Below are 24,594 nucleotides of genomic sequence, written 5' to 3'. Positions count from 1 at the left end.
AATTCGAATTTCTGGAATCGACCTAATGAAGTCGAAGTTGTGTATCCACAATAAATACACTAATTCGACTGTGTGAGTCCACAGTAACGGGCGAAGCGTCGACTTTGGAAGCGGTGCACTGTGGGAAGCTATCCCACAGTTCCCGCACTCCCCGCCGCCCATTGGAATGCTGGGATTTCCCACCAATGCATGCTGGGGGGGGGAAATTGTGTGGAGGGTGGTTTTGGGTAACTGTCATCATTGAACCGTCAATCACGCCCAGCATCCCTCCCTGAAAGCGCCAGCTGGCAATCTGTTCGTGCACTTTTCTTCTCAGTGACAGCGCGGGCGCCACAGCACTGCGAGCACGGATCCCGCTGCAGTTGTGGCCGCTGTCAGCTCCTCGCAACTTATCGTTCACCTCTTCCGCAGTCAGCTGCTGAGAAATTTGGCTAATTTTCAATGGTGCTGCGAGCAGTGGTGGACCATGGGGGACGTTTTACCAACATCAACGTCGGGTGGCCAGGCAAAGTTCATGACGCGCGTGTTTTCAGGAACTCTGGTCTGCTTAGACGACTGCAGGAAGGTAGTTTCTTCCCGGACCACAAAATAACGCTTGGGATGTGCAGATGCCCATACTGATCTTAGGGGACCCAGCCTACCCGCTAATGCCCTGGCTCGTCACGCCCTATGCAGGCACCTTGCACAGTGACAAGGAACTCTTCAAGTACCAGCGAGCAGCGTGAACTGTGACTGTTCAGTTTCTTCACAGAGAAGCTGAACCTGCCCCTGTTTCTTTACCAAGTTACTGTTGACTAGCCTCTGCAGTTACATACCCTGTCCACCCCGCTTCCCCAACTTCTAACACACATTTAAAAATTAAAGTACGTGCTCCACTGTAGCTTTACAACGGTGTCTTTATTGATGACTTTGCGTTAAAGGGTTGAAACTGGGACGCACACTGTGCTGGGTAGGGTGTGTGGTCATGTAAAGACCGCCTCTAAAGTCGAGGTTTGACATGCTCCCGCTCCCAGACCGGTCAGCAGTGCCGGACTGGTTGTTTCAACGGATCCTGCCATCCCTCCTTTTTTGGACTCTGTGTGCAGGGGCTATGTGGCCTTGTTGCGGGGGAGGACGGATACAGATTCCTCTGCTGCGTGGCTCTGCGGTCCATTACAGGGACTGTTGCATGACATCTGTAACCCCCCTCCCCCGCTACAAATGCACGTACCACCCCCAACGACAGAAAACCTGCAAACCACCTCCCATACCAGCTAAGCGCCTACTGACTGCACTGTGTGTGTGACATGCTGCTGATCCAGCCCCCGTCTCTGTACCCTGCTAAAGGTGACTGTCCTATGCATTACACTACCCCCTCAACCACCCAACGACCCACCCAAGACATCTAACACAGCGTTGTGTAAAAAACCATGACTGAAAAAGTAAGTAACAGAAAACTACTTTTAATAATCAACAACACAGTAAGGGAAGGACTTTTCAAAATGTAGTGACTGATAGCTTTTGGGTAATTTAACACTGTCCTGTGGTGCAGTGACAGTTTTCACGGCCCCTGGTGACCCTCCTTCTTGTTATTTTTTATGAGGGGGGGATTGGAGTTTGAGGCGGGGGTGGGCGGTTGCAGATACAGTGCAGGGGGGCTCTGTCTTCCTGTCTGCGGTCCTGCAGAACATCGACAAGGCGCCTGAGCGTGTCCGTTTGCTCCCTCATTAGTCCAAGCAGCGTTTGAGTCGCCTGCTGGTCCTCGTGACGCCACCTGTCCTCCCGTTCGCAGAGTGAGCGGTGCTGCTGACTGAGGTTCTCCCTCCACTGGCTCTGCTGGTCCGCCTCGGCTCTGGAGCAGCCCATAAGTTCAGCAAACATCTCGTCCCTTGTCTTTTTCTTACGCCTTCTAGTTTGCGCCATCATCTGTGAGGGGCATGGTGCATCAGGTCGTGATACAGTTGCACCTGTGTGATGTCAAAAAGATAGTGAATTTCTTACAATGATACATTTTTTAAACAAAGAAACATAGTCTACTCGTTGTCTGTGAACAAGAGTATGCACAGCACCTGTCTCATGCGCACTCACTAATGGAAAGTTTGATTTCTCTGAATGCGCTTTCATTGCCTGGAGTATTGGGCTGCAGATCAGAGAACCTTTGCAGGAAAGAAGAATTCGTGTAGCAGCAAGGCATGGTAAGCCAAACACTTTTGGATTCATAGAAGTGAATGTACAGCTCTGTCCTCTTGATGCAGGCAATCCTGAAAGCATAAACTCGGCCCCTGTTGCACCCCCTCGCGGCTGTTCACTGGGAAAGATCCCTGTATGCTGCCACTCTGTAGACTGCAGCACGTGGCTGTTAAGTGAGGCTTCTTGTTATGCAAAGGAACAGTTAAGCGCTCCCATTACTAATAGTACCCCAATTACTCTAATTTCATGTAGGCGTGTGCGAGAGAGATCACCCTGAGGAGAGTCTCACAGGCAGAGAGAGCGCGCATGCTGGAAGAAAGCCACCACAACCCAGGGGCCTACTCTGCCATGCTCGTGAGGGCAATGGTCCCGGAGTTCCAGCTTATAGCATGGAAAGGCAAAGTGTGCTACCTCGGGGCACACGATAAGCTAGCTCTGCCAAGGAACCTCCTGCATAGACTTTCAGATTACCTCCAGGAGAGTTTCCTGGAGATATCTTATGAAGATAAAAGTTCCATCCCCCTGTATGTAGACCTTCTGTTCTCCTAATGTCTCTCCCTGTTTAATTACTAAAAAAATGTTAACTCGTTGTTCTTAGCTGCTTTTAATAAATAAATGTTAACTTGTTTAAAGCACTTACGGACTGATCCTTCTCCCGATTCAGGGTCCGTGGTAACGGCTGGGGAGGGTTGGTAGGGGATCTCAGTGAGGGTGAGGAAGAGATCCTGGCTGTCGGGGAAGGCGCCGTCGACTGCCTCGTCCTCCTCATCTTCCCCGTCCGCGAACATCTCCGAGGAACAGTCCGTCGACACTATCCCATCCTTAGAGTCCACGCACACTGGTGGGGCAGTGGTGGCAGACCCACCGAGAATGGCATGCAGTGCCTCGTAGAAGCGGCATGTCTGGGGCTGGGCTCCGGAGCGTCCATTTGCCGCTCTGAGTTTCTGGTAGCCTTGTCTCAGCTCCTTGACTTTCACGCGGCACTGCATTGCATCCCGGCTGTATCCTCTGTCTCTCATGGCTTTGGAGACCTTCTCGAAGGTCTTTGCATTCCGTTTGCTGGAGCGCAGCTCCGAAAGCACAGACACATCGCCCCACACAGCAATCAGATCCGAGACTTCCCGGTCAGTCCACGCTGGGGACCTCTTTCTAGTCTGAGATTGCCTGGACTCCTCTGCTGGAGAGCTCTGCATCGTTGCCGGTACTGCTGAGCTCGCCCCGATGAGCAACCAGGAAATGTGATTCAAACTGTCCATACAGGAAAAGGAATTCAAATTTTCCCGGGGCATTTCCTGTGTGGCTGGTCAGAGCATCCAAGCTCCGACTGGCGTCCAGAGCGTCAACAGAGTGTTGCACTGTGGGATAGCTCCCGGAGCTACTAAGATCGATTAGCATCCACACCTAGTCTAATTCGACATAGCCATGTTGAATTTAGCGCTACTTCCCTTGTCGAGGTGGAGTACCGAAGTCGAACTAAGGAGCCCTCTATGTCGAATTAAATGGCTTCCTGGTGTGGACGGGTGCACGCTTAATTCGATTTAACGCTGCTAAATTCGATTTAAAGAGCTAGTGTGGACCAGCCCTGGGAGTCAGAACTTCTAGATTTTATTCCTGGATCAGCCAGTCTCTGTTTAGGCCTTAGGCAAGTTGTTTCACCTTTCTTCCTCTGTTTAACTGTTTGTAAAAATTGGACGTAGATACCCAGGATATAGGTGTCTTATAAATACTTAAAATGCACTAGTAGAAGAACAGGAATAACAACACTTGGCCAGTTTCACTGACGTGTATAGAGATACACGTTTAGATCATCAGATGAAAGATACTAGTAAGCAGAATTTCTAATTTTGTTGGAAGAAAGAAAAAAAGTGACCAAAAATACTTATTACTGTTGTTGTTTTTTACTTGGCACAAAATCAGATATTGCCCATATATGGATTTTAGACGGAATGAGAAGCTTGAAAGACGAAAACGGGCAACAGCAAGGAAAAAAGTGATAGTACTGATTCTGACAGTAAAACGTCTTTGTACAACTTTATGTGGCACATAACTTGTATTTTCTTGCCTGGTGTTTTCAGGTGGTCATTTACAAAACTAGTAATTATCGCTTTGTAAGTCTTTTTGGACTTTTTTTGGAAATTAAGAGATCTTCAGAGCTGAATTTTAAGTGAAAAATATTTGAAGATTTGTTGCCTCATTTTTATTAAACTGTTTCATTTAACGATATTTTTAAAATGTCATCCAGTTATTGAGGGAAAAATCAGCCTTTGTAATAAGTTCAGATGGATTTACAGGGAATAATACTTTTATTTGCTTCCTTATACTGAGTCTGTGAGAACTCATTTGACTAATATTTGATCTGGCAAGAATTAAAAAAGACCAGAAAAATAAACAGCCAAACATGGACATTGGGAACAAAGGCTTTGAGAACATTGTCACCCAATTCTGTCTTCAGCATGAGCCCTACAAGCAGATCTGTTCAGGTGGCTCCCAGAACCGTTTTTTATATCAGTGAAGCTCCACAAAAGTGCAGGGAATTACCTGTGCAGATTTAACTACAGGTTTAGGGCAATAAATTGTATGTAATTCAGATATCTTGATAGGCATGCTAGAAAAACTTTAGAGGGTTTGGATGTTATTTTTTATCTTTGTATTTACTTTTAAGAGGGTGCTTTTAAAAAAAAAATTTTTTTGTTACTCTTGGTTTTAAATATCCTTACCTTAGATTAAGCTGCAAGTTGATAGAGCTTTAATATTCTTTTCACTTGGTCAGTCTGGATTCATTGACTTATAAATGACACTCTCATTATCCCATAGAGGCTCACAGCCACCACAGGAAGCAAGCAACGTAGCAGACTGTCCATCATGTCTCAGTACCTCTGCACTGTTCAAAACCGTTTCACAATTCCAGGTCGAGCCTTTGTTCCAAAACCAGAGGTGAGTCATCTTTGTGCATTGACTTTGCTAGCAGGAGATACTGTAAAGAATTAGATGAAGCTGTAGCATGTAACAGCAACTTGTAAAAAGATCAGTACTTGTACAAAAATGACTGATCCTGAGAGATGCTTAAAGCCATTGGAATGAGTGGGAGTTGAGGGCACGCAACACCTTTCACGATCAAGGCCAAAAGGAGTGTGGACCTGATCCTGAAAAAGACATTGCAGAAATACAGTAGGCACTCAGAGATGAGTAATAAAATGACAGGAGGCATGGAAAGTCTTCCATACGAGGGGAGCTTGAAATGGTTGTGACTCTTTACAGAGATGATGGTATAAAGAAGTTAAATAAAAGAACATGGGGAAACATTCAGTGAAATTGAAACATGGTAAATTTAAAATTGATAAAAGGGAATATCTTTATCACATACAATTAACCTGTGGAACTGACTGTCACAAGGTATCACTGATGCCAAGAGTTTAGTAGGACTCAAAGTAGGGTTAAACATTATGTGGATAACATTCACAGTGACATTAGATCGGATATTTTTTAAAGAAGGAATATAAATTGTCATGTTTCAGGGAATAAGCAAACCACTAAGTGAGAGGGTCAAGATAATTCTGCTAGGGATAAGCTATTCCGGAATTGTCTATTTTGATGATTCTTGTATCTTACTTTGGAGCATCTGGTACTAGTCACTTCTGAAAGAGGATATTGGACTAGCTAGATCTGCTGGGCTGATCAGATAGATCAATTATGTTCTTTTTTTCCTGCTCCTATTGAAGACAGTGGTAAAACTTTCGTTGACTTTGTTGTAGGATTGGACCATAAACTAGGATTGCATTATAATACTAATGAATACAAGGTTTAACATTTTTATATAATGTAAAAATGTTGGGGCTAGATTCACAAAGGGAACTTAAGCATTACAACTCCTAAACTCCTAGGCATCCTGCTGCCCCGTGGAATTCACAACCCTGAGTTAGACGCCCAAACTTCCCATGCATTGTATAGGGAGAGTTAGGTGCATAAGAAAGGGATACACAGAAGCCAGCAAACTAGCCAGTGGGAAATGCTGAGAAAAAGCTTTCTTTTGTATAGATTAGGTGTACTCTGAGCTTAGCTACTGGTGTTCTCTGAGCTTAGCTACTGGATTGGGCCGTGCAGATGAGATAGGCAGAGAAATGCCTAGTCTCAGGGTACGTCTTCACTACCCGCCGTATCGGCGGGTAGCAATCGATTTCTCGGGATCGATATATCGCGTCTCATCTAGACGCGATATATCGATCCCTGAACGCGCTCCTGTCGACTCCGGAACTCCACTAACCTGAACGGCGGTAGCGGAGTCGACATGGGGAGCCGCGGACATCGATCCCGCGCCGTGAGGACGGTAGGTAATTCGATATAAGATACTTCGACTTCAGCTACGTTATTCACATAGCTGAAGTTGCGTATCTTAGATTGATTTTCCCCTGTAGTGTAGACCAGCCCTCAGAATCCTACCAGGGCATCAGGACTTATGCAGTTTTGCACTTGCCCACTAGCAAAAGCTTAGGCACCCAAAAAATGCAGGCACCTACAAGGTTAGGTGGCAGCTCAGTGGTGGTTTTGTGAATGACGAGGTGCCTAAATGTTGGACATAAGGCACTTATAGAGGCGAGTAGGCACCTCAGTCCTTTTGCGAATCTAGTCCCAGGTACCTGCATTTCCCTTATTTTGATTGATTTTTCTCCTTTAAATAGACAATCTTTATCGAGGGAATCAGATCAGTGCTTCCACAATTAGAATGGTACAATTTTGAGTGCACACAGTTTTGTACTTACACATTTTATCTGAGGAAGATCCTCAAAGCAAAATGCATTATATGGGCTCTATACTGATTTGAACTGCATTCATTAATGCTGAACAGTGACAGCACATTGATTCTAAAGTTTCATCCAGCAATAAACATCTTTGTGGGAATTAATAAAATAGTTTAAAAGTATGTAATGACTGAATATAAAATGAAAATATCCTTTAAACAGATTAATAGCCAGTGAGCAACTGTAAAACATTTGATTGGGATATGAGTAAACATTTAGAGAGCGAAAGTTTAAATACAAAATATCAGGAAAGTGATGCTGGGGCATAAGGGGGACACTTAGCTGCAACAGATCATTAGTGAAACTACAGTACATAAATCAGTCTGATCAACTCCCAGTTCAGCTGCTACAGTGCTACTCAGATGCTGTTCAGAAATATTTTAGGGCTGCTCAGTGTATAGCACCATTGGAATAAATTGAGGCTGGAGGCAACTGAGTGAAGCACTACCACTGAAAAGGCTTAGAATAATGCAGATTATTATTAATGTTTTCTGATGGCAGTGGGGAAAGCTGTTTCAATAAGTGAGTATTTTCCCCCTCTTCTTACTTCTAAAGTAAACCATTCTTTTGGACTGTGATTTGAAAACTGCTTACTGAAAATAGCAAGGTCTCTTAACTAAAGGAAATAACTGATTGATGAAATATCTACACATATTTCTAAAGCGTGTTGTTTTAAATGTTTTACAATCCCATTCCAAGGGATGAGCCAGAACTGGTCACAAGTTATGCTTGTGACATCCCAGTCCTTTCCATAGCAATGTATTGGAATATCAAAAACTCCTGTAATGTTGAAGAGTTTTTAAAGAAACCTCAAACAAATGACACATCTAACATTGCCAAACAATGGAGTTTCATCAGTACATGCCAAAATGTTGGAGCTGGGTCAGTTGTTTAAATATATTTTGTGACGGGTTGGAACACCCACCCTACCCCCTCACCCCCCTCACCCCATCCCATCCCCGGTCCAGGATGCCACCTGATGTGCTGGGGTTTCACTGAGCCTGCCTGCTCCACTAGCCTAGGCTCCCTCTTCCTGTTTCGCTGAATCAGGCTTTCCGGCCTCTGGCAGCGCATACACACGGGTAGGGACGCACCAGCTGTAGAATCACACAGAGTCTGCAAGCAGCTGTCTATGGGGAGATTCAGCTAAGAAATTGCCTGGCACTGAAGTGCACATCCCCTTTGGGTTGTAAACCCAAATAATATTGTCTTGCACTGTACAGCTCTCTCTATACAGCGCAAGCTCATAAAAATTCGCCCTCTCCCTCTGTGATGTTGCACTCCATATGTTTTATGGAAATATGTTTATAAGTGTGAATCTGATGTAACTGGAATATGTTTCATGCAAAAGGTCTCTTGTAAGGTATCATTACAAAGCTTATGATCTACTGAGTGTGTTCATCCTAATTGTTTGCATGTATTATTTCTATGTCTGGAGTTAGGCAAATAAGATATAAACTTGTATTACTGATATAAACACATTAGGTGGAAACCATTAAGGGTCCTTCAGAATCAATGAACTGTGAATGGGTTTGTTTACCTGGAAGCCTTCCTGTATTAGCCAGCCCAGGGAGAATGGTGGAATTCATCTTAAACCTAGGGTATGGCTACACTTACAAATCTGCAGCGCTGGTAGTTGCAGCGCTGGTCGTCCAGCTGTGCAGGGCCAGCGCTGGTGTGTGGCCACACTCACAGCTACCAGCGCTGGTGTGTAGCCACATTTGCAGCGCTGTTGGGAGTGATGCATTATGGGCAACTATCCCAGCGTTCAAGTGGCAGCAACGTGCTTTTCAAAAGAGGGGGGTGGGGTGGGGCGTAGTGTGACAGGGAGCGGGCGAGAGAGAGAGAGAGAGAGAGAGAGTGGATTTTTGGAGCCAACACTGTGTGTTTAGCTTCCTGCCTTGAAAAATCAGAACATGTTCCCGATCCCTTACCCTTAACTCTTAACTGCAAACAGCCTGCAGCCAACGGACTCCCTCTCTCCCCTCTGCCCCGTTTCTGTCAAGCAAACACTCACTCCCTGCCTGCCTCATTATCTCATTTGATTGTTCACAGATTGATCACAGCAAACAGGAGCTGTGTTTGTAGATAAGCAGCTCCGGGATCAACGGAGCTCCGGAGCTCCGAGTTAACAACAAAACAAAGAGAGGCTGCATAACAAAACAAAGAGAGTAATTTATAAAAGCATTCTGGGATATCTGCTAATACCCTGGAGGCCAATAACAGCGCTGGTGTGTGACCACACTTGATGAACAGCACTGCAGCACCAGCGCTGCAATCTTTATTCCCCATGCTGAGCCAGGAGTACGGCCAGCGCTGCAGCCAGGGAGTTGCAGCGCTGGATGTGCCCTGCAGCTGTGGACATTTACTAATTGCAGCGCTGGAAAGCCTCCACCAGCGCTGCAACTCGCAACTGTAGCCATACCCCTAGTGCTTTTCCATTTAGAAAGAGGAGTGGGGATCCAGAGAGGACAAAAGATTCCTGCCTCGTGCCAAAGCTGTAAAAGGGGGTGGAAGAGAACAAAGGGAGGTCCCAGTTGGGATGCGTGAAGTTGCCTCTCCATGGGAGTTGGACCTGTCCCCATTATAAGCAGTGGGGTTGCACATGTGTAACATGTGAAAGCAGACTATAATCTGCAGACTGTTACTTACAAGAGTGCAAGAAGCAAAAACTGCACAGCTTCACTGTCAGATCCCAGGCTGAGTTTGCAGGGCCAATAAGAAAAAACATTTTTACTTGTAAACTGAGCAGATTTAACCTGGAATCCTTGAGAGAGAAAAACATAGTTCTGTGATGCCATGTTCACAGTAGAGCCACAGTTCCAAGTTCTACTGATTTCCTTCCTGCTCTACCGTCTCTTGTAATTTCATATCCCAGCAGAAGTGTCCGAAACCAATTGCGGTCCGTTAAAGCTTGGTATTGAGTGAGGAAAAACAGGCAGGACCAGAATAACAGTGAAAAGCCAAGTGGCTGCGTTTATTTGGGGGATAATTACAACTTGGGCCGGGGGAGTAGGCAACTTTGGCTGGGATGGTATCAAAATTACAAACACACCCCAAAACACAGTAATAATACATTTTATACTGCTCACCACACCACACCAAATAGGCAGACACACCAATCACACAAGATGGGAATTGGGTTCGTCAGGGCGGTGCCCGGTGCAACACAGAAAAAGAGACCCACGGGCCACTGCCTCAGCCACCCTTGCTTTCACACTAAGGGTAACCCAGAGTGTGGTGCGGCTGCAGCTGGGCAGATTCCACTCACACAGACCGCAGGGACAGGGACCCCTTGGTCAGCTAATCCCCAGGTGGAGACAGCTCCCAGATTCATGCACTCCGGACAAAGACAGAGCAGTGATTCGTACGCATAAAACAGTTTGCAATTAACAATTCACTAACAACTAGAACAACTATACAAGCTAGCTAAGCAATTGTGCAATTCTGAGCTCATTAATACAATCCTGATATCCTGAGTAGATACTTGGTACCAAGTTAGGGAGGGGAAAAATAAGAGGCTAGATAAGCTAACTGTCAGATATTAAAAAGCAAATACCGCACTCCAGGCGCAGCTGACCAGCAGAACAGACACCGGAAGCATGACGAGCTGACAGGGATCGGGTCCAAAAGACAACGAATCCAAACGATACGACACAAGCGCGCTTTACTGGGAGGAGACCCTGGCCGAAAGGGTGATCAGGTCCTTCAGCTAACACGCGGATGCTCCACACAGATTTTGGGGGGAAACCTAGTTTTATTGAGAGGTCTCACTCCCTCGTGTCAGCATCTGATTGGCTCCCTGGTCCCTCCTCCCTCCAGGCTTCGAGCTGTTGCCACCCCACGTTAGCAGGATTTGCACACGGCACACTGGAGTTGACAAGTAAACAAGCTTGACCCTTAGATGACTGGGTCCAAAAAGAGCGGGAAAGTGAGTCGCTGGGCAGGATTAACCTGACCTCCAGACGACCGACCCAAAAAACAGGTTGCCGGGCAGAATCAGGCCTTCACACACAGAACTAGCCTGACCTTTAGATGGCCCAGCAGGAGAGAGAAAAAAAAAAGAAAACAGGAGAACATACACAGCCGGTGTTGCTGGGCAGGATTGAGTCTCTGCCCTTTCCTATACAACAAGAACCTGGTCCAAGATGGAGGCAGTCCTGTCCTTTTAACAGGACAAGATGGCCGTGGACCGACAATTGGCCATTCAAAGCCATAACTTCGTATCGGATTGCGACAAGAAGCAGCTCAAGGGACAGTACAGGCAGCCTGAAGATAACAGGGTCGTATAAAATACCCCTGGGGTCAGTCCTGTATCCTCTCCCCTCCCTCCCACTGGGAGATCTCCTGAACTGCGAGAAAGGAAGTGGAGACAGACCAGTGCTTCTCAGGAGGAGGAGGGAGTTCGAAACTCTGCCAACTTCTCTAACTCGCCTGCAGAGCTCTTCTGGGGAGACTGCTCTCCCCTGCCTTAGCCCATTTCTAGGTCTTTGTCTGTCTTTGTCTCCTCTTCTGGGCTGCATTGTTTTTCCTCCAGCCTTCTTGTCTCCCAGATTCTTTGCTCTTAATCTTCCCTCTCTGACTCATCCCCCCCTTCTTTCCCCCGCCCCCCAATTTCCTCTGCATCTCGAGCCTCTGTGTGTCGCTCAAAGCTACCTGGAACTTCTTACTGCCAGCATGGAGAAAAGACTACAGTCAGTCTGGGGCAGTAAACATCTACAATTATTTTTTTAAAGACCTGTTGTTTTGTTGGCCATTTACTCCCTCCAACGTTCAGTTTTTATAAAGTAATATCAGTGAGTCCTAGCTCCCTTTTATAGCAGAAATGTGTGAACCGAGAGCAAATGAGGAAAACGTAGAGCTGGGGCCAAAATCTCAACTTTGTGCTGGTTATCCCCTCCTCTCTAGCAAAGGAGGCTAGTTGAGGGCATGGCAGCATTGGTGTAGTCAAAACTGGGGCTACTGCAAACCAGCCTCCTGAATCAGGTAGCTGTAATTGGATCCCTGTTGCCTCCCACTCTCCTATGTTAAGTAGAGCTCCACCACCCGAGAATCTGGCTCTCAGACTGTTGATAGGCTGTTAGCTAGCAATGGGTAGATCAGAATGAAGTCCTGTAATCCCCTGTCTTTTTCTGATTAGTACCCTTCAAAAAAGACGACATGCTTAAAGTTAAGCTTTTATTTATTGAATATTTCTCTCTAAAGCAAACAGTGACTATTGCAAGAGCAAAAGAAACAGAAATCAGCAGACAAAAACATTACGGCTATTTTTCACACTCCTTTTGCCACATTTTCCTTTACGACTCCTGCTGTCTTGTTGTAGGTTTATCCTCCAACTTTTTGCCATGATCCTTGAGAGTTTGACTACCATACAACCTTAATTAGATACCAATACTGGGTGTGGAGCTGCGTTTTTTCTCTTGGAAAGTTGTTGAGGTGCTTGTTGTGAGTTAAACCAAAAGTTCTTGCTTAGATTTTGCATTGGTAAATAAGGAACTTCTGATTCTTCTATATAAGTAGTCTTGGCAAAGGAGTCTTTCTTAGCTGCTTATGTAACAGTTGGAATCCTCAGTTTTGCTTACAACATGCAAATAAATATTTTTTGGGTCTTTCCCAAGACTACTTTTTTGGTTCTTGATTTCTCTGGTGATTTTTAAAAAATGTACAAGCTAGAGATGCTCCTGATTTGACATGCAAATATTTTTGAAACAATAATACCTCAATTAATCAGTTCTCCAGAAAAATATAGGTGTTTCAAGAAAACTATACACCCCTGAATGTATACACTTTTACAACATAAACTCAATACAACTGTCTTGGAGTGTTGCGGTGCACTAGGCCACTGTCCCTAAATAACTTTGGCTTTTTCAGTTCTGGTACTGGCTAAGTCTGAACCACTGAATTACTGCTGATCCGGCACAGTTGCCAGTGATGGTACAAAACAAACTGCTTCATAAAATAGGCAGAAAATTGAAATGCTCACTGTTAACATATAATATAAGGCAAGTTCTCGTAACTCAGAGCTAATGGATATATGCTAGACACTGTCGTGTGTACAAAATCATTGCTCTCTTTATAAAAGCCCATAACAAAAGATTAAGCTTCACTCCTTCCACACCATTCAGATTTCTTTATTTGATGCTTACTATATTAATCTATTTTATACTACAGTTCTATCATAGTATTTTAATGATTCATGAGCTAATAATCTGAGCACTAAAAAGCTGTATAAGAATAAACAAAACATATTCTAGTACCTGACTGAACTGTGAGGAACTTGTCCAGAGTCATATCCCCAGACATTCAAACCTATGTCCACTCCTCCTTTATGCCCTCACTTACATCAGCAAATTCACATCATTTTTTGTTTTGTTTTAACATTTAGGACAATATTTGACATGAGACATCTCCTACAAATGTCCAATAAGTTCTGCATGCTGGAAAGAAGGTTCTGAGGCTTTAGAAACATTCACCAAGTTAATTAAACTGATAAAGTACTTGTAAACTAAGATGCTGTCATTGACCACTGCTGTATATGGCATATTGCAGTGGGTTTGATCCATTGACTTCAACGGGTGTTGGATCAGGCTCTATGAAATTAAATTTTAAAAGGGCCGAAAATGTATAGGGTTCAATAAATAATGAATAAATAACAGGAGGTGAAATACTCCATTAGTTAAAGGCTAGTGGTTTGCTTTGTAGAGTAAGGAAGATAAGCCAGGGAGGGTGCCGATTTTTCTTGTGCCTAAATGTGTAGCCAGTGGGTTAAAGCTTCCAAGTATTTCCTCAGTCATGATGACACTTCTTTTGTCGTGTTCCTCCTCAAACCGAACAGTTGTTGTTTGGTAGTCGATTGCCAGCAGTTGGAGACTGCCTAGTAGACTTTTCTTTTAAAATAAAACATGGAACACACAGCAGGTGGTGATTTTTGGAGGGCCATTTTTGGCAATATCTCAATGGCAGCGTTAGCTCTTCAGCTCCTGATATGCCGATATACAATGTGGCTGCGTTTTTTAAAAAGAAATCTAGTTACCATGGCAGTTGGGAGCTGGAAACGAAAGGCAAATGTGGCTGTGATTAAAAGCAATGCACGGGGCTTCACACAGAGGGAGAGTTGGTTTTGTTTGTGCCATAATAAAATGAAATTCTAAAAAATAAATACATCACAAATTTTGGTACATTACTGATATCCTGTATTTACTGAATAGATTTTCTTTTGTGTTTAACTGTCTGTGCTGTAACTAAACATTAGTTTAATTGCACTGTTTGAATTGGTTCCTTTCTCTTCAGTAAATTTCATCTGGAAAGCCAAAGAATTTGGTTTGAAAAATCAGCAAAAAAAAAAAATGCAGCAGATATTTATGCTTTATTTCCTGCCATCTTTTTTCCTGATTTTAATTAAAAATAAAAATACCTTGTTAAAATGTAATTGCAGCGTTGACATTAAAAACAGTTAAGTGTTTGGTTTTTTTTAAATCTAAAGTAAACAAAAAAGCCCCAGCTGATAGACATTACTATATTTACACATAGTCCTTCAGGTTGTAGCCTGCATTGTTCTCTTGCTGTGTGGCTGGAAACTGTTGTTGCTTAGTAGGGTAAATCCATGCTCCCTGCTGCTTTTTAAAACAGGTTGTGCAGAAGATCACACCTGCAATGAACAGAAGTCCTGCTGAAATGAATCCAATATAAACAGCTCCTCCTGGTTCATTTTTACTGCTCTCTGGGACTGTTGGGTCCATAAAATTTGAAATGATCTCTCTTGTGTACCAGGATGTTGGTACCAACTCAAAGATTCCTGCAAGGATGAAGCAGACCCCTCCAGCAGAAGAAGTGTAGCTTTTGGTGTCCCTGTCTCCTCCCAACTTTGTGCACTTCATTCCTACTGTGGAGATGCAGATCCCAAAAGCTGATAGGATGCAAGACAGGACCATGGTTGTCCGTGCAGCCTGGATGTAGACAGGGAGGGATAGGACTGAATATTTCAGAGTGCAGCTAAACATCCCGGTGCTGTACCATGTGCAGTCCATCCAGAGCCCTTGCATCTGTGTTATAGCTGTTATGATATTTGAACCCACGTCTGCATTTACTTTCCAGTTAGGCAGTAGGGTGGCTGTGATGGTGCCGAAAACACCCAACAAAGCTAAAATAAAAGCAAAGAACTGTAGACCTGCCGATGCCATGATGATTATCTTCTGTCACCTTTTGTCTGTCCGTTCCTCTTCTGTTGTAAACGTTTGTAGCTGGCTGATAGCTTCCCAGCCAAGGCTGTAGCCGTCTGTGTGTGACAGAAAAAGGAGGGGAGGAGAAGGGCAGGGGGAAAGAAAGGCGAAATCAGGAAACAAAAAAGCTTGCATTTAAAATAAGAGCTATCTGAATGAGTATCTGAACGTGACCCTGCAGCAGATGAGAAGCCTGCAGAACAGCTGAGCAGCTGTACACAAGGCACTTGAACGTAAACGTTTACAAATGGACAGTGTTTTAGAGATGGATAACCAGAAAGAGCTGCCCTTTCATATGTGACTAAGCCACGAGCTAAAACTTGCTCCACCAAAGTTATGTTTAATGGTAGCATCCAGATTTTTGGCTTATTAGGCAAAGTGAATGCTGTATGTAAAATTATAGAATTTGGCAAACATACTGGGGGACAATATATTTTACTCTTCAAGTACTTGACCTTAATTGTGTAATAGGAATTGGCATATAGCTGTTAATTGATTTTTTTTAAAATAAAAATATTGATAACCTTTTCTATTCGTTCTAAAATGTTCTTGTTTAAAAATAGCAACCACTCTTGTGTCTAATAATACCATCACTGAATTAAACATTTTTGAGGAGGAGCGAAGAGACAGGTCAGCTTCATTTAAAATATATTTACAATTAGGCTATCATTTGTGTAACCCTTTTCTGAATTTTTTCTTTAGTTCCAGGAACATGGTCCTAAGATCACATGAATGATTTTAGCAGCAGTTTTATGATTGTCAACACAAACAGAAATAATGATTGCACTGTCATTCAACTGATCTGTCACTCTTAGGTTCTAGAGAACGTCTGTCACTGTTGGATCTGTGGTATTTCTGTGACATTAAGGAATTCCAGTCAGTAACTCCTTGTTATATCTAGTTTTAGGTGCTGAGTGCCATCAAGGCCTGGTGACTTTGGGAGCTGAGGCTGCTCTAAGTCTCTGCCTTAAAAATCTTTCCTTAAAATTGAAGCTTGATGTCCAAATAAAGTGTTTGGCCGAAAAACAAACATTTCCCCCCAGTCATTTTAATATTATTGTTTACAATTGTTTTTATAATAAAAAAGATCAGCTCTTAATGACTTTTGAATGTATTCATCTCGGATCACTGTAGGGTTGCCAACCCTCCAAAATTGGCTGGAGTCTCCAGCAATGAAAGATTAATATTTAATTAAAGATTATGTCATGTGATGAGACCTCAAGGAATATGTCCAACTGAAACTGGCAACCCTAGATCACTAAGACTGGGAGAAAAAACCTGGGGTTAATTTACAATATAACCTTTATTGTATGCGGTGTTGTGTTGGTCTCAGGATATTACACAAGGTGGATGAGGTAACATCTTTTATTGGACCAACTTTTGGTAAGAGAGACAAGCTTTCGAGCTGCACAGAGCTCTTCTTCAGGCCTAGGAAAGGTACTGAGAGTGTCAGTGTGACGCACTCCGTACTTTTCCCAGGCTTGAAGAAGAGCTCTGTGTAAGATCAGAAGCTTGTCTCTCACCAACAGAAGTTGGTCGAATAAAAGATCTTACCTCACCCACCTTATCTCTCTGATATAACCTTTAGGCTAGATTCTGCCACCTTTGTACCAGCTGTACCCATAATCTGTGTTTTACTTCATCTAGATTAATAAGGCTTGACCCTGTGCTCATGGAAGTCTGTGGCAAGGCTCATATTGACTTCAGGATCAGTCCCAGTGTGAATAAGAAGGCCAGAAGACTCCCTTAGGTATTTTTAGGGGGGGGGGAAATCTAGCTACTGAGGTGGGATGGGATTATAGCTATGCATGTTCATCTGGAGAGAGATGATTCAACAAAATAATTAATTATTTTTACAGGTGGAGTTAATGTACATTAGCCTGATTAACAGATTAGCTACATCATCTGTGGACAAAAGCCTACAATTAAGAACCAAACTGTTCTAAAAACAGTATAATCCATTCAGGGAGTAATAGGCTTTCATTTAAGAAGAATCTGTTTATCATTTTTTTTCACTGCATAGTGTTCTCCAGGGATATAATAGGAGAAGCTAATATGTGCTGTCAGCATTAAAAAAAAAAAAAAAAAAAGCATTGAAAATGTCTGGTGGGACAGCCTTATTTCTTGTCTTGCTGAGTTGGGCACTTCTTGGGATGAGAGATTTGTGTTTGTTTTTAAAAAGCTTCATTTGTATTATTATGTGAATGAGTCATGAACTAAAAAAACATATTTACACGTGGGAGCCTGTTGTGTACCAAAGTGTATGTGTTGTGAAAACCAATTATGTATTTAACTGATTAAATACTTACTTTTACAGGGGAGAGAGGTTGTGTGGAGGGAAGAAGGCATTTATACCCAAAAGAGTGAAACAATTTTGTAGGCATTCTGTAGCTGGCGTTGATATTGAGTATTTTATACCCTTTTATAAAATATCTTAATGAGGTTAGTTAAATTCAAACCTTTTAAAAAATATGATTGCAGTGCAGTTGAAGTATGAAATGATCCTGTAAAAATGATTGTGGGGCTTCACATTTACGTGTCTTAATAACTTTCACATCAAACTTGCTCATTTCACAAGTAAAATTATGATTTTCCTAACTCACCAGCCCTGCCAGTTCAGCTAAAGATCTGAAAATCAAACCTCTGCACTTTGAGTTGCTCAGCGTCCACAATAATAAAGAATCTATAGTTGGATGTTAGGTCCCAAGAAAGCACTTAAACCTATGCCTAACTCTATCCCTATTCAGGACAGCACTTACACACTTGCTTAAATCCCATTAGCATAAATTCAAGCATGTGCTGCCCTAAAAGAGATGCTTTCCTGAATTGGGACCTTAGTGAAAAGTTCTGTTGATGGACAAACCAGAATAGAATCCAGTCACTTTTCCATAACTATGACAGTTCTGCAAAACTAACAAGAAATTAAAGGGAATAAATTTGTCACTAAAATCAGACTGTATAATTTTGCATACTCAGGGAACAGAGGTGCTGTGTAAGAAAGTGCCATTTTTACATATTCATATTTCTCACCATAAACACACCCCAGCTTTGCTGCTTAGGCTGGCACTTTTTTTAAACTCATGGTATTGAAGAGGAATTTTTTTTCACTCACGTTACAGATAGAGAGTCAGGCTACATTAACAAAAGCCAGAACACTTGCAGTAATGTAATACCAAGGATATACGTTTATGAGCGTGGACATAATTCCCTTTAAAATGATTGAATCTTCTGGGAGTAAGGTTGAATAGAAATGAGGCCACTTCTGTTTGTCATCCCAAGTAAGGCAACTTGGAGTCGCTGGAGCCTGTGAGAGAGGCCAGGATTAGGCAAAGCTTGCCTTATGAAATTACATCTGTTGTTGGCTGGCTGGGGCTTTTAGCAGAGCCACAGAGAAGGGAGAGGCATCAGCCTGGACTTCTGCAATGTGGTTGCCAAGCTCAGTGCTGTTTGAACACTTTTTAAAAATGTCATTTATTTTTTTTACTTGTGTAAATTAAAACAAGTGGTATTTTTAATGTCAGAGGTTTAGGGAAAAGTCACAAGAAATAGTATGGGGGGAAGTTGAAGTGGAACACAAGCTTTTCTCAGATAGTTTGCTCTTATTTTCTTATGTACAACAAAGTGAAATTAGTTTAGATCAGTGTCTGTGTGGAAGCACTACCCATTAAAGACTTCGTTATTTAGTAATCAAGTAATTCTCCAATTTTTGTAGTGTGTGGGATTAGTGAATGCAATTAGAATTTCCCTGTGGTAGTTAGCATAGTTTTAGTCATTTAAAAGGCTGTTCTACATCTTTCCCGACATATAGTTGATACATTAGCCAAATTGTTACAGTTAAGGTACAAATTTTAGAAAAACTGTTCGTAAAGTGATTCCAGCTTTAACATCAGTAACTCAGGCCACCCAGTCAGAAGACCTTCCCTTTTTCAGAATCCCTTCAGTTTGCTCAAACTACCAAGAATTTCTTCAGCAAAAGCATCTTGCACTTGCTGTAACAGGACCCTGTAAAGGCATGGTGTAGCTTCCATTTACAGGGCTAATTTGCATGGCTAGATCATCTCAAAACTTTCATTTTAAAAGTTTGGCTTGATCAGCACATTTGGGTTTTGAGTTATCAGCTTTTCTCACTACTTCATTTGTAAGTTTCAACATATTTAAACCTGCAAACATCAATCCAAAACATTGCTAGCAGTAGTTGTATGTTGTAATTCATAGGTATATGGTAAATTCCAGGCACTATAAAACCTAGCATAAACACTGTGAACCATAATAAAAATACTATCTTCAATTTCTGTTTGTGTAGCACTTACCGCTGAATGTGAGGTCTGAGATGTTTTCTTCACTGGCAGTGCCCTGTAGAAATACAGTTTCTCTGGAATGCAAAGATCTTTTCTTCATATAAAATAGCATTGGCGTTTTATTAAGCAAAAATTGCTTTGTGTGTTCTTTTTCTCTCTTCTGCCACAAGTGTAGCCCTGTTGCCCATTCTCTCGCTCAGTTCCATCTACCAGAGAATAAAGGAACACTTTGTTCAATGAGTTGTGTTAGAGAAACACTCTGGTAGTGAGCAAAAGCAAAGAGATTATGAGAAAAACACATGTAAAACCTTTGTCCTAAATACATAATGATATCCGGATCCCATGATGAACATTATAAACATTTGGCAAATACAGGAAAATCTTGAGAATCTAGAAAATTTACACACATGTGTGTTTTAAAAAAGAGATTTTAGAGTGGATTTCAATGGAATTGAGAGTCAGAATAAAGGAGTTTTATATCAGATAATTGTATATATGAGTTTACAGTTCCTAGTAAGATTTATACAGTAAGCTTGAAGTCATGATTAGAAATGTTACATGCAATTCCATGTGATTTTCATGTTTTACATACCTTTCATTAACAGTCTTTAGTCTTCTGTGGATCTTCCTGTAGTTGATTCTTTCCATAAGCTTGGATGAATGAATAAAGTAGTAACGCTCATGGAGGCTTACATAGTAAACACAGAGCAAATTGGCCCCAACAAGTCAATGTGAAGAAGCATGTTAAATCAAGAGGAGGGTGGGAAAAATGCTGGCTGTGCAGTGAGATAAAAGATGTATAATTTATGAGCTGTGGGGGTACATAGTTGTGTTGCAGGATTTGTGAGAACTTAAAATGCTTTTGTGTTATCACTTTCTTATGAAGAATATTAGCGGGTCATCATAACCTGGGGGAGGCTTTCTTTTGTAATGTAATGAACTCTACAGAGTTAGTATTTTAATGCTGAACCACAGTATTACAATTACTGTGTAAGATGTACAACTTTCCATAACCTCTCATAGACCAAACATTATCAGTAAGTTTTGATCCATAAAGAAGTGACCTACAACTGTCTTAGATTTAATCAAAATGAGGGCACTTTGTTGCCTACTTGTAGTCTTCTTAGTTTAGTTCAGTGAAATCCTATAGTGCACGAGATTTTCGCCTTCCTCTGCAGCATGGGGCACGGGTCACTTGCTGGAGGATTCTCTGCAGCTTGAGGTCTTCAAACCACAATTTGAGGACTTCAATAACTCAGACATAGGTTAGGGGTTTGTTATAGAAGTGGATGGGTGAGATTCTGTGGCCTGAATTGTGCAGGAGGTCAGACTAGATGATCATAGTGGTCCCTTCTGACCTTAAAGTCTATGAGTCTATGAGATACTTTTTTAAATATTTTGAGTGACTACAGCCTGTAAAACTCAAAGTTTTCAAAGAGATGATGTATCTTTAGTTCTGCTGTTTGAGAGGGGTGGGGGGAAAAAGAGGAAATTAAACATACCCTCCCTGCCCAAGCGCCCCCCTGCCCAGCAATGTTGAAGTTCTAACTTACTGCACAAAAGCAAAGAAATTCCAGGGAAATTTTTCAAATGTTGGGCCTCAAGCTGGTGTGATATCAGAATCAGGTCCAGTGGTGTTAGTGGGGTGGCACAACTGCAAATGAGGAAAGAATATTTTCCTGAATATTATTTTTCACTAGGGTTAGACCTGAATGAAATGTGATGTGAATGTTACGAATTTTGAGGAAATTAGTTCTGCTTTCAAAATATACAACCGTCCCTTATCTCTCTGGTGGACAGATAAAACCCTAGTTCTGAAAACTCTTGTCTCTCGGAATGCTGGCTTGTGCCCATCTTATTTAGAGTGAAGGTGCTTCTCATTTTGGTGAAGTTTTAAAATAAAACAATCTCAGAAAGGAGTATCTAGGGTTGTAGGTAGCACTGCTCTGCTGCAGACGTGTATTTCCCATAATCTGAGTTTTGTTGCGACTGTTGGGTAAGTGATAGTTACTTTACCTGAACAATTGACTGGCACATAAACTTATTTTTCTTTAGTGCATTTGTTTTCATTGTCCAGGGAATGGGCAGACCTAAGCTAAATTACGTGTTTGTGTTGATGTTGTTGTATCATGTGGCAGGAATCTCCATCATACTAGGATACCCTACGGGAACAAGGAGTGGTAATGAGTGTTGTTACACTGTTGGCAGATCAGTTTATTTCAACTTGAAACATTTTTAGCTTTTATTATTACTTTATTTTTGCATTATTTGTAATTATTTTTGCCTATTAAAAATATTTGGAAAATAAGGAAAAAGAGCTGGCAGTAAGATAAGCAAATGAATCTGTATATTTTAAATGCATTTATGTACACTGTGCTGCTGGTTTATGTTATTCTAGCCTTTTTAATATGCATAAAATAGAAAGAACAGGATAATAATGTATATAATTTAAAGGAAGTGTCCAATTACAAGTAAAAAGCATTTTCCTGTATCTGTTGCCATAGTAACCAGGCAGTTTCCTAGGTTTCTAAGGAAAACGGTTCCTGTAATTGAGTGACTGCTGAGGAGTGCTTTGTTTTTTCTAGAAGCTGAAAATATTGCTGGTCAGCTGTGAGATTGCAGATTTTCTTCCAAAGGAAAGCTGGTGTCCTCCTAAATTGTAAATTGCATTTAATTTTTTTCTGAAATTTTCTTTACAAAGGTAACTCTCACTTCCAAAACCAAGGATTCATATATCTCACTTTGAAGTCATTCTTCAAAATGCAGGGGGACAGGGTGGATGACCCAAATGGGTTTTTTTGGTCCTGTTACCTCTTATTTTGTGAATATTGGGTTTTTTATGTCTTAGGTTAAATTTTAAACAGTCACCTAAACTTGAGTACTCACGATGCCTGTGCAAACAGCTGATTGTGCATGTAAAATATGTTTTTGCATATGCAAACCAGCACTTGCATGTCCAGCTGCTAAATTTTCCCAGCTAAGTATTCATTTTGCATATGCAGATAATTAATTTGAATGTGTTTGTCTTTTCATGAATGATATATTTTTTTTTTTTTGGGCTGCAGCATATACTCCCGGGACCAAGTTCTGGTTTCAGTTACACTGATGTGAATCTTTTTTCATTGACAGGTGGAATTTTTCTGGATTTACTTGAGTGTAGTAACCAGATTGTCATTTCAGTCCAGAGCAGTGGTTCATGTAGTCTGACATAGCCCAATACCAGATGCTTCAGAGGGAGGTGTAAAACTTCCATAATTGACAAATATGCAGTAACACGCCTGTGAAGGAAATTTCCTTCTAATCCCAGGCAGTTAATGGTTGGTTTACATCTTACAGCATGAGAGGATAAAAAGTATAAAGGATATCAACTATCTAGTATATCTGCAAATAATATTCTTATTCAGTTGAATATTTAATTCCTTTCCAGTGATGCTAACTTCATTTTTTCTCTTACTTAATTGGCCTCTCAGAGTTGGTAAGACAACTCCCACCTTTTCATGCTCTCTGTATGTGTATATACATCTTCTCACTATATGTTCCATTCTTTGCATCCAAAGAAGGGGGCTGTAGCCCACGAAAGCTTATGCTCAAATAATTTTGTTAGTCTCTAAGGTGCCACAAGTACCCCTGTTCTTTTCATTGCCACACTAACTCTTGGCAGTAGGTTCCATAGGTTAATTATGCATTGTGGATAATACATATAGTATATGTAATTATCTGTTTTAGTTTGTTGTCTTTCAGTGTTATTGGATATTGCCTTGTTCCTGTATTGTGTGAAAAGCTAAATAAGAAAACTTTATTGACCTGAGGGGGAGGGATAGCTCAGTGGTTTGAGCATTGGCCTGCTAAACCTAGGGTTGTGAGTTCAATCCTTGAGGGGGCCATTTAGGGATCAGGGCAAAAAGCTGTCTTGGGATTGGTCCTGCTTTGAGCAGGGGGTTGGACTAGATCACCTCCTGAGGTCCTTTCCAACCCTGATATTCTATGATTCTCTGTGCCTTTCATTCTTATTTATGTATCTCTATAATGTCCCCTTATTCCTCTCCTTTCTACTCTTTTTCTGTTTCTCCTCATTTGGAACTTATGTCATTTGTCATTTCTTGCAGGGCATTCTGTATTTATTTTATTATTGTTCCTATTATCTATATTACTTTAGTACCTAAAAGCCCCAACCACAATCAGGGTCCCATTGTGACATGAACGTAGTAAGAGATTGGCCCTTCTTTGAAGATCTTAGTCTAAAAAGAGAAGATGTACAAAAGGTCTGAGAGGCCATGGAGAGCTGCTGTGACCTGCCATGGTCAAATAGCACGTCAATAGAAGAGTCAGGACAGAATCCAAGTCTCTTAAGAGTCCCATCCACTGCTTTATCCACAGGGTCACCTTGTCCTTCTCTTCTCTCTCTCTCTTCAAGCCTGTAACTCTGTGTTGCCCTTCTCTTTCTGCTATATTCTTTTGGAAGCAGGATTTACAGAAAACTTTAAATGCAGTTTTCAAGCTGTGGGCATAACATTGTTTGTATATGGAATTATATGTTCACTGTTGTTCTTTGGTGTTTATCAGCCTAAAATCTTCTTGGATTTTTTTTCCCCGACACTGTACTTTGAGCACAAGTTTTCATTGAACTGTCCAAAGTGAGGCCCAGATATTTTTCCTGTGTGAGTACTGTTAGTGTAGAGCCCATCAATGTTTGAGTAATTAAAATATTTCTTCAGTCTGGATTCCCTTGCATTTGTTGCCATTAAATTCCATGTGCAACTTTAAAGTCCTTCCGAAGTTCCTCATAATCCACTGTACTCTTGACTCACCTACATAATTTTTCCACTTCACTGTTCATCCTCACTTCCAGATAATGAATAAACATTTTAGGAAATATTGATCCTAATAGAAATCCTAGCCCTTCCCACCCCCACTATTATAACCTCTTTCCGTATTGACTATGAAGTCCTTAGGGTGACCAGATGTCCTGATTTTATAGGGACAGTCCCGATATTTTGGGCTTTGTCTTATATAGGAGCTTTTACCTCTTCCCCCCACCCCGTCCCGATTTTTCACATTTGCTGTCTGGTCACCCTAGGAGGCCTGGTCTACCCACAAAACGTGTACTGTTTT

General features: G+C 41.8%; 2 protein-coding genes across 5 annotated transcripts in view; one reads left to right on the top strand and one right to left on the bottom strand.

Annotated features, from left to right (window-relative positions):
• The window catches only part of TFB1M (transcription factor B1, mitochondrial), a 61,973-nt gene that overhangs the window by 32,485 nt on the left and 4,894 nt on the right, over window positions 1-24,594 (top strand). For all 4 annotated transcript variants that reach the window (XM_045009418.1, XM_045009419.1, XM_045009416.1 and 1 more), the window contains exon 6: window positions 4,984-5,103. In XM_045009418.1, the coding sequence (XP_044865353.1) occupies window positions 4,984-5,103 (120 nt within the window). The remainder of the gene's footprint in view (window positions 1-4,983; window positions 5,104-24,594) is intronic.
• CLDN20 (claudin 20) lies at window positions 14,486-15,145 on the bottom strand. Its single transcript, XM_045009420.1, has one exon. The coding sequence runs from the start codon at window positions 15,143-15,145 to the stop codon at window positions 14,486-14,488; it is 660 nt and encodes a 219-aa protein (XP_044865355.1).

The sequence above is a fragment of the Mauremys mutica genome, chromosome 3 (genome assembly GCF_020497125.1).
Source record: "Mauremys mutica isolate MM-2020 ecotype Southern chromosome 3, ASM2049712v1, whole genome shotgun sequence".
NCBI classification, from domain to species: Eukaryota; Metazoa; Chordata; order Testudines; family Geoemydidae; genus Mauremys; species Mauremys mutica.
The sequence above is the reverse complement of the archived record's forward strand: the minus strand, read 5'-3'. Positions and strand labels throughout refer to the sequence as shown.

What these genes read in the sequence shown, in the direction of transcription:
- CLDN20 (XM_045009420.1), bottom strand. Translation starts at nt 15,145, where the DNA reads ATGGCATCGGCAGGTCTACAGTTCTTTGCTTTTATTTTAGCTTTGTTG.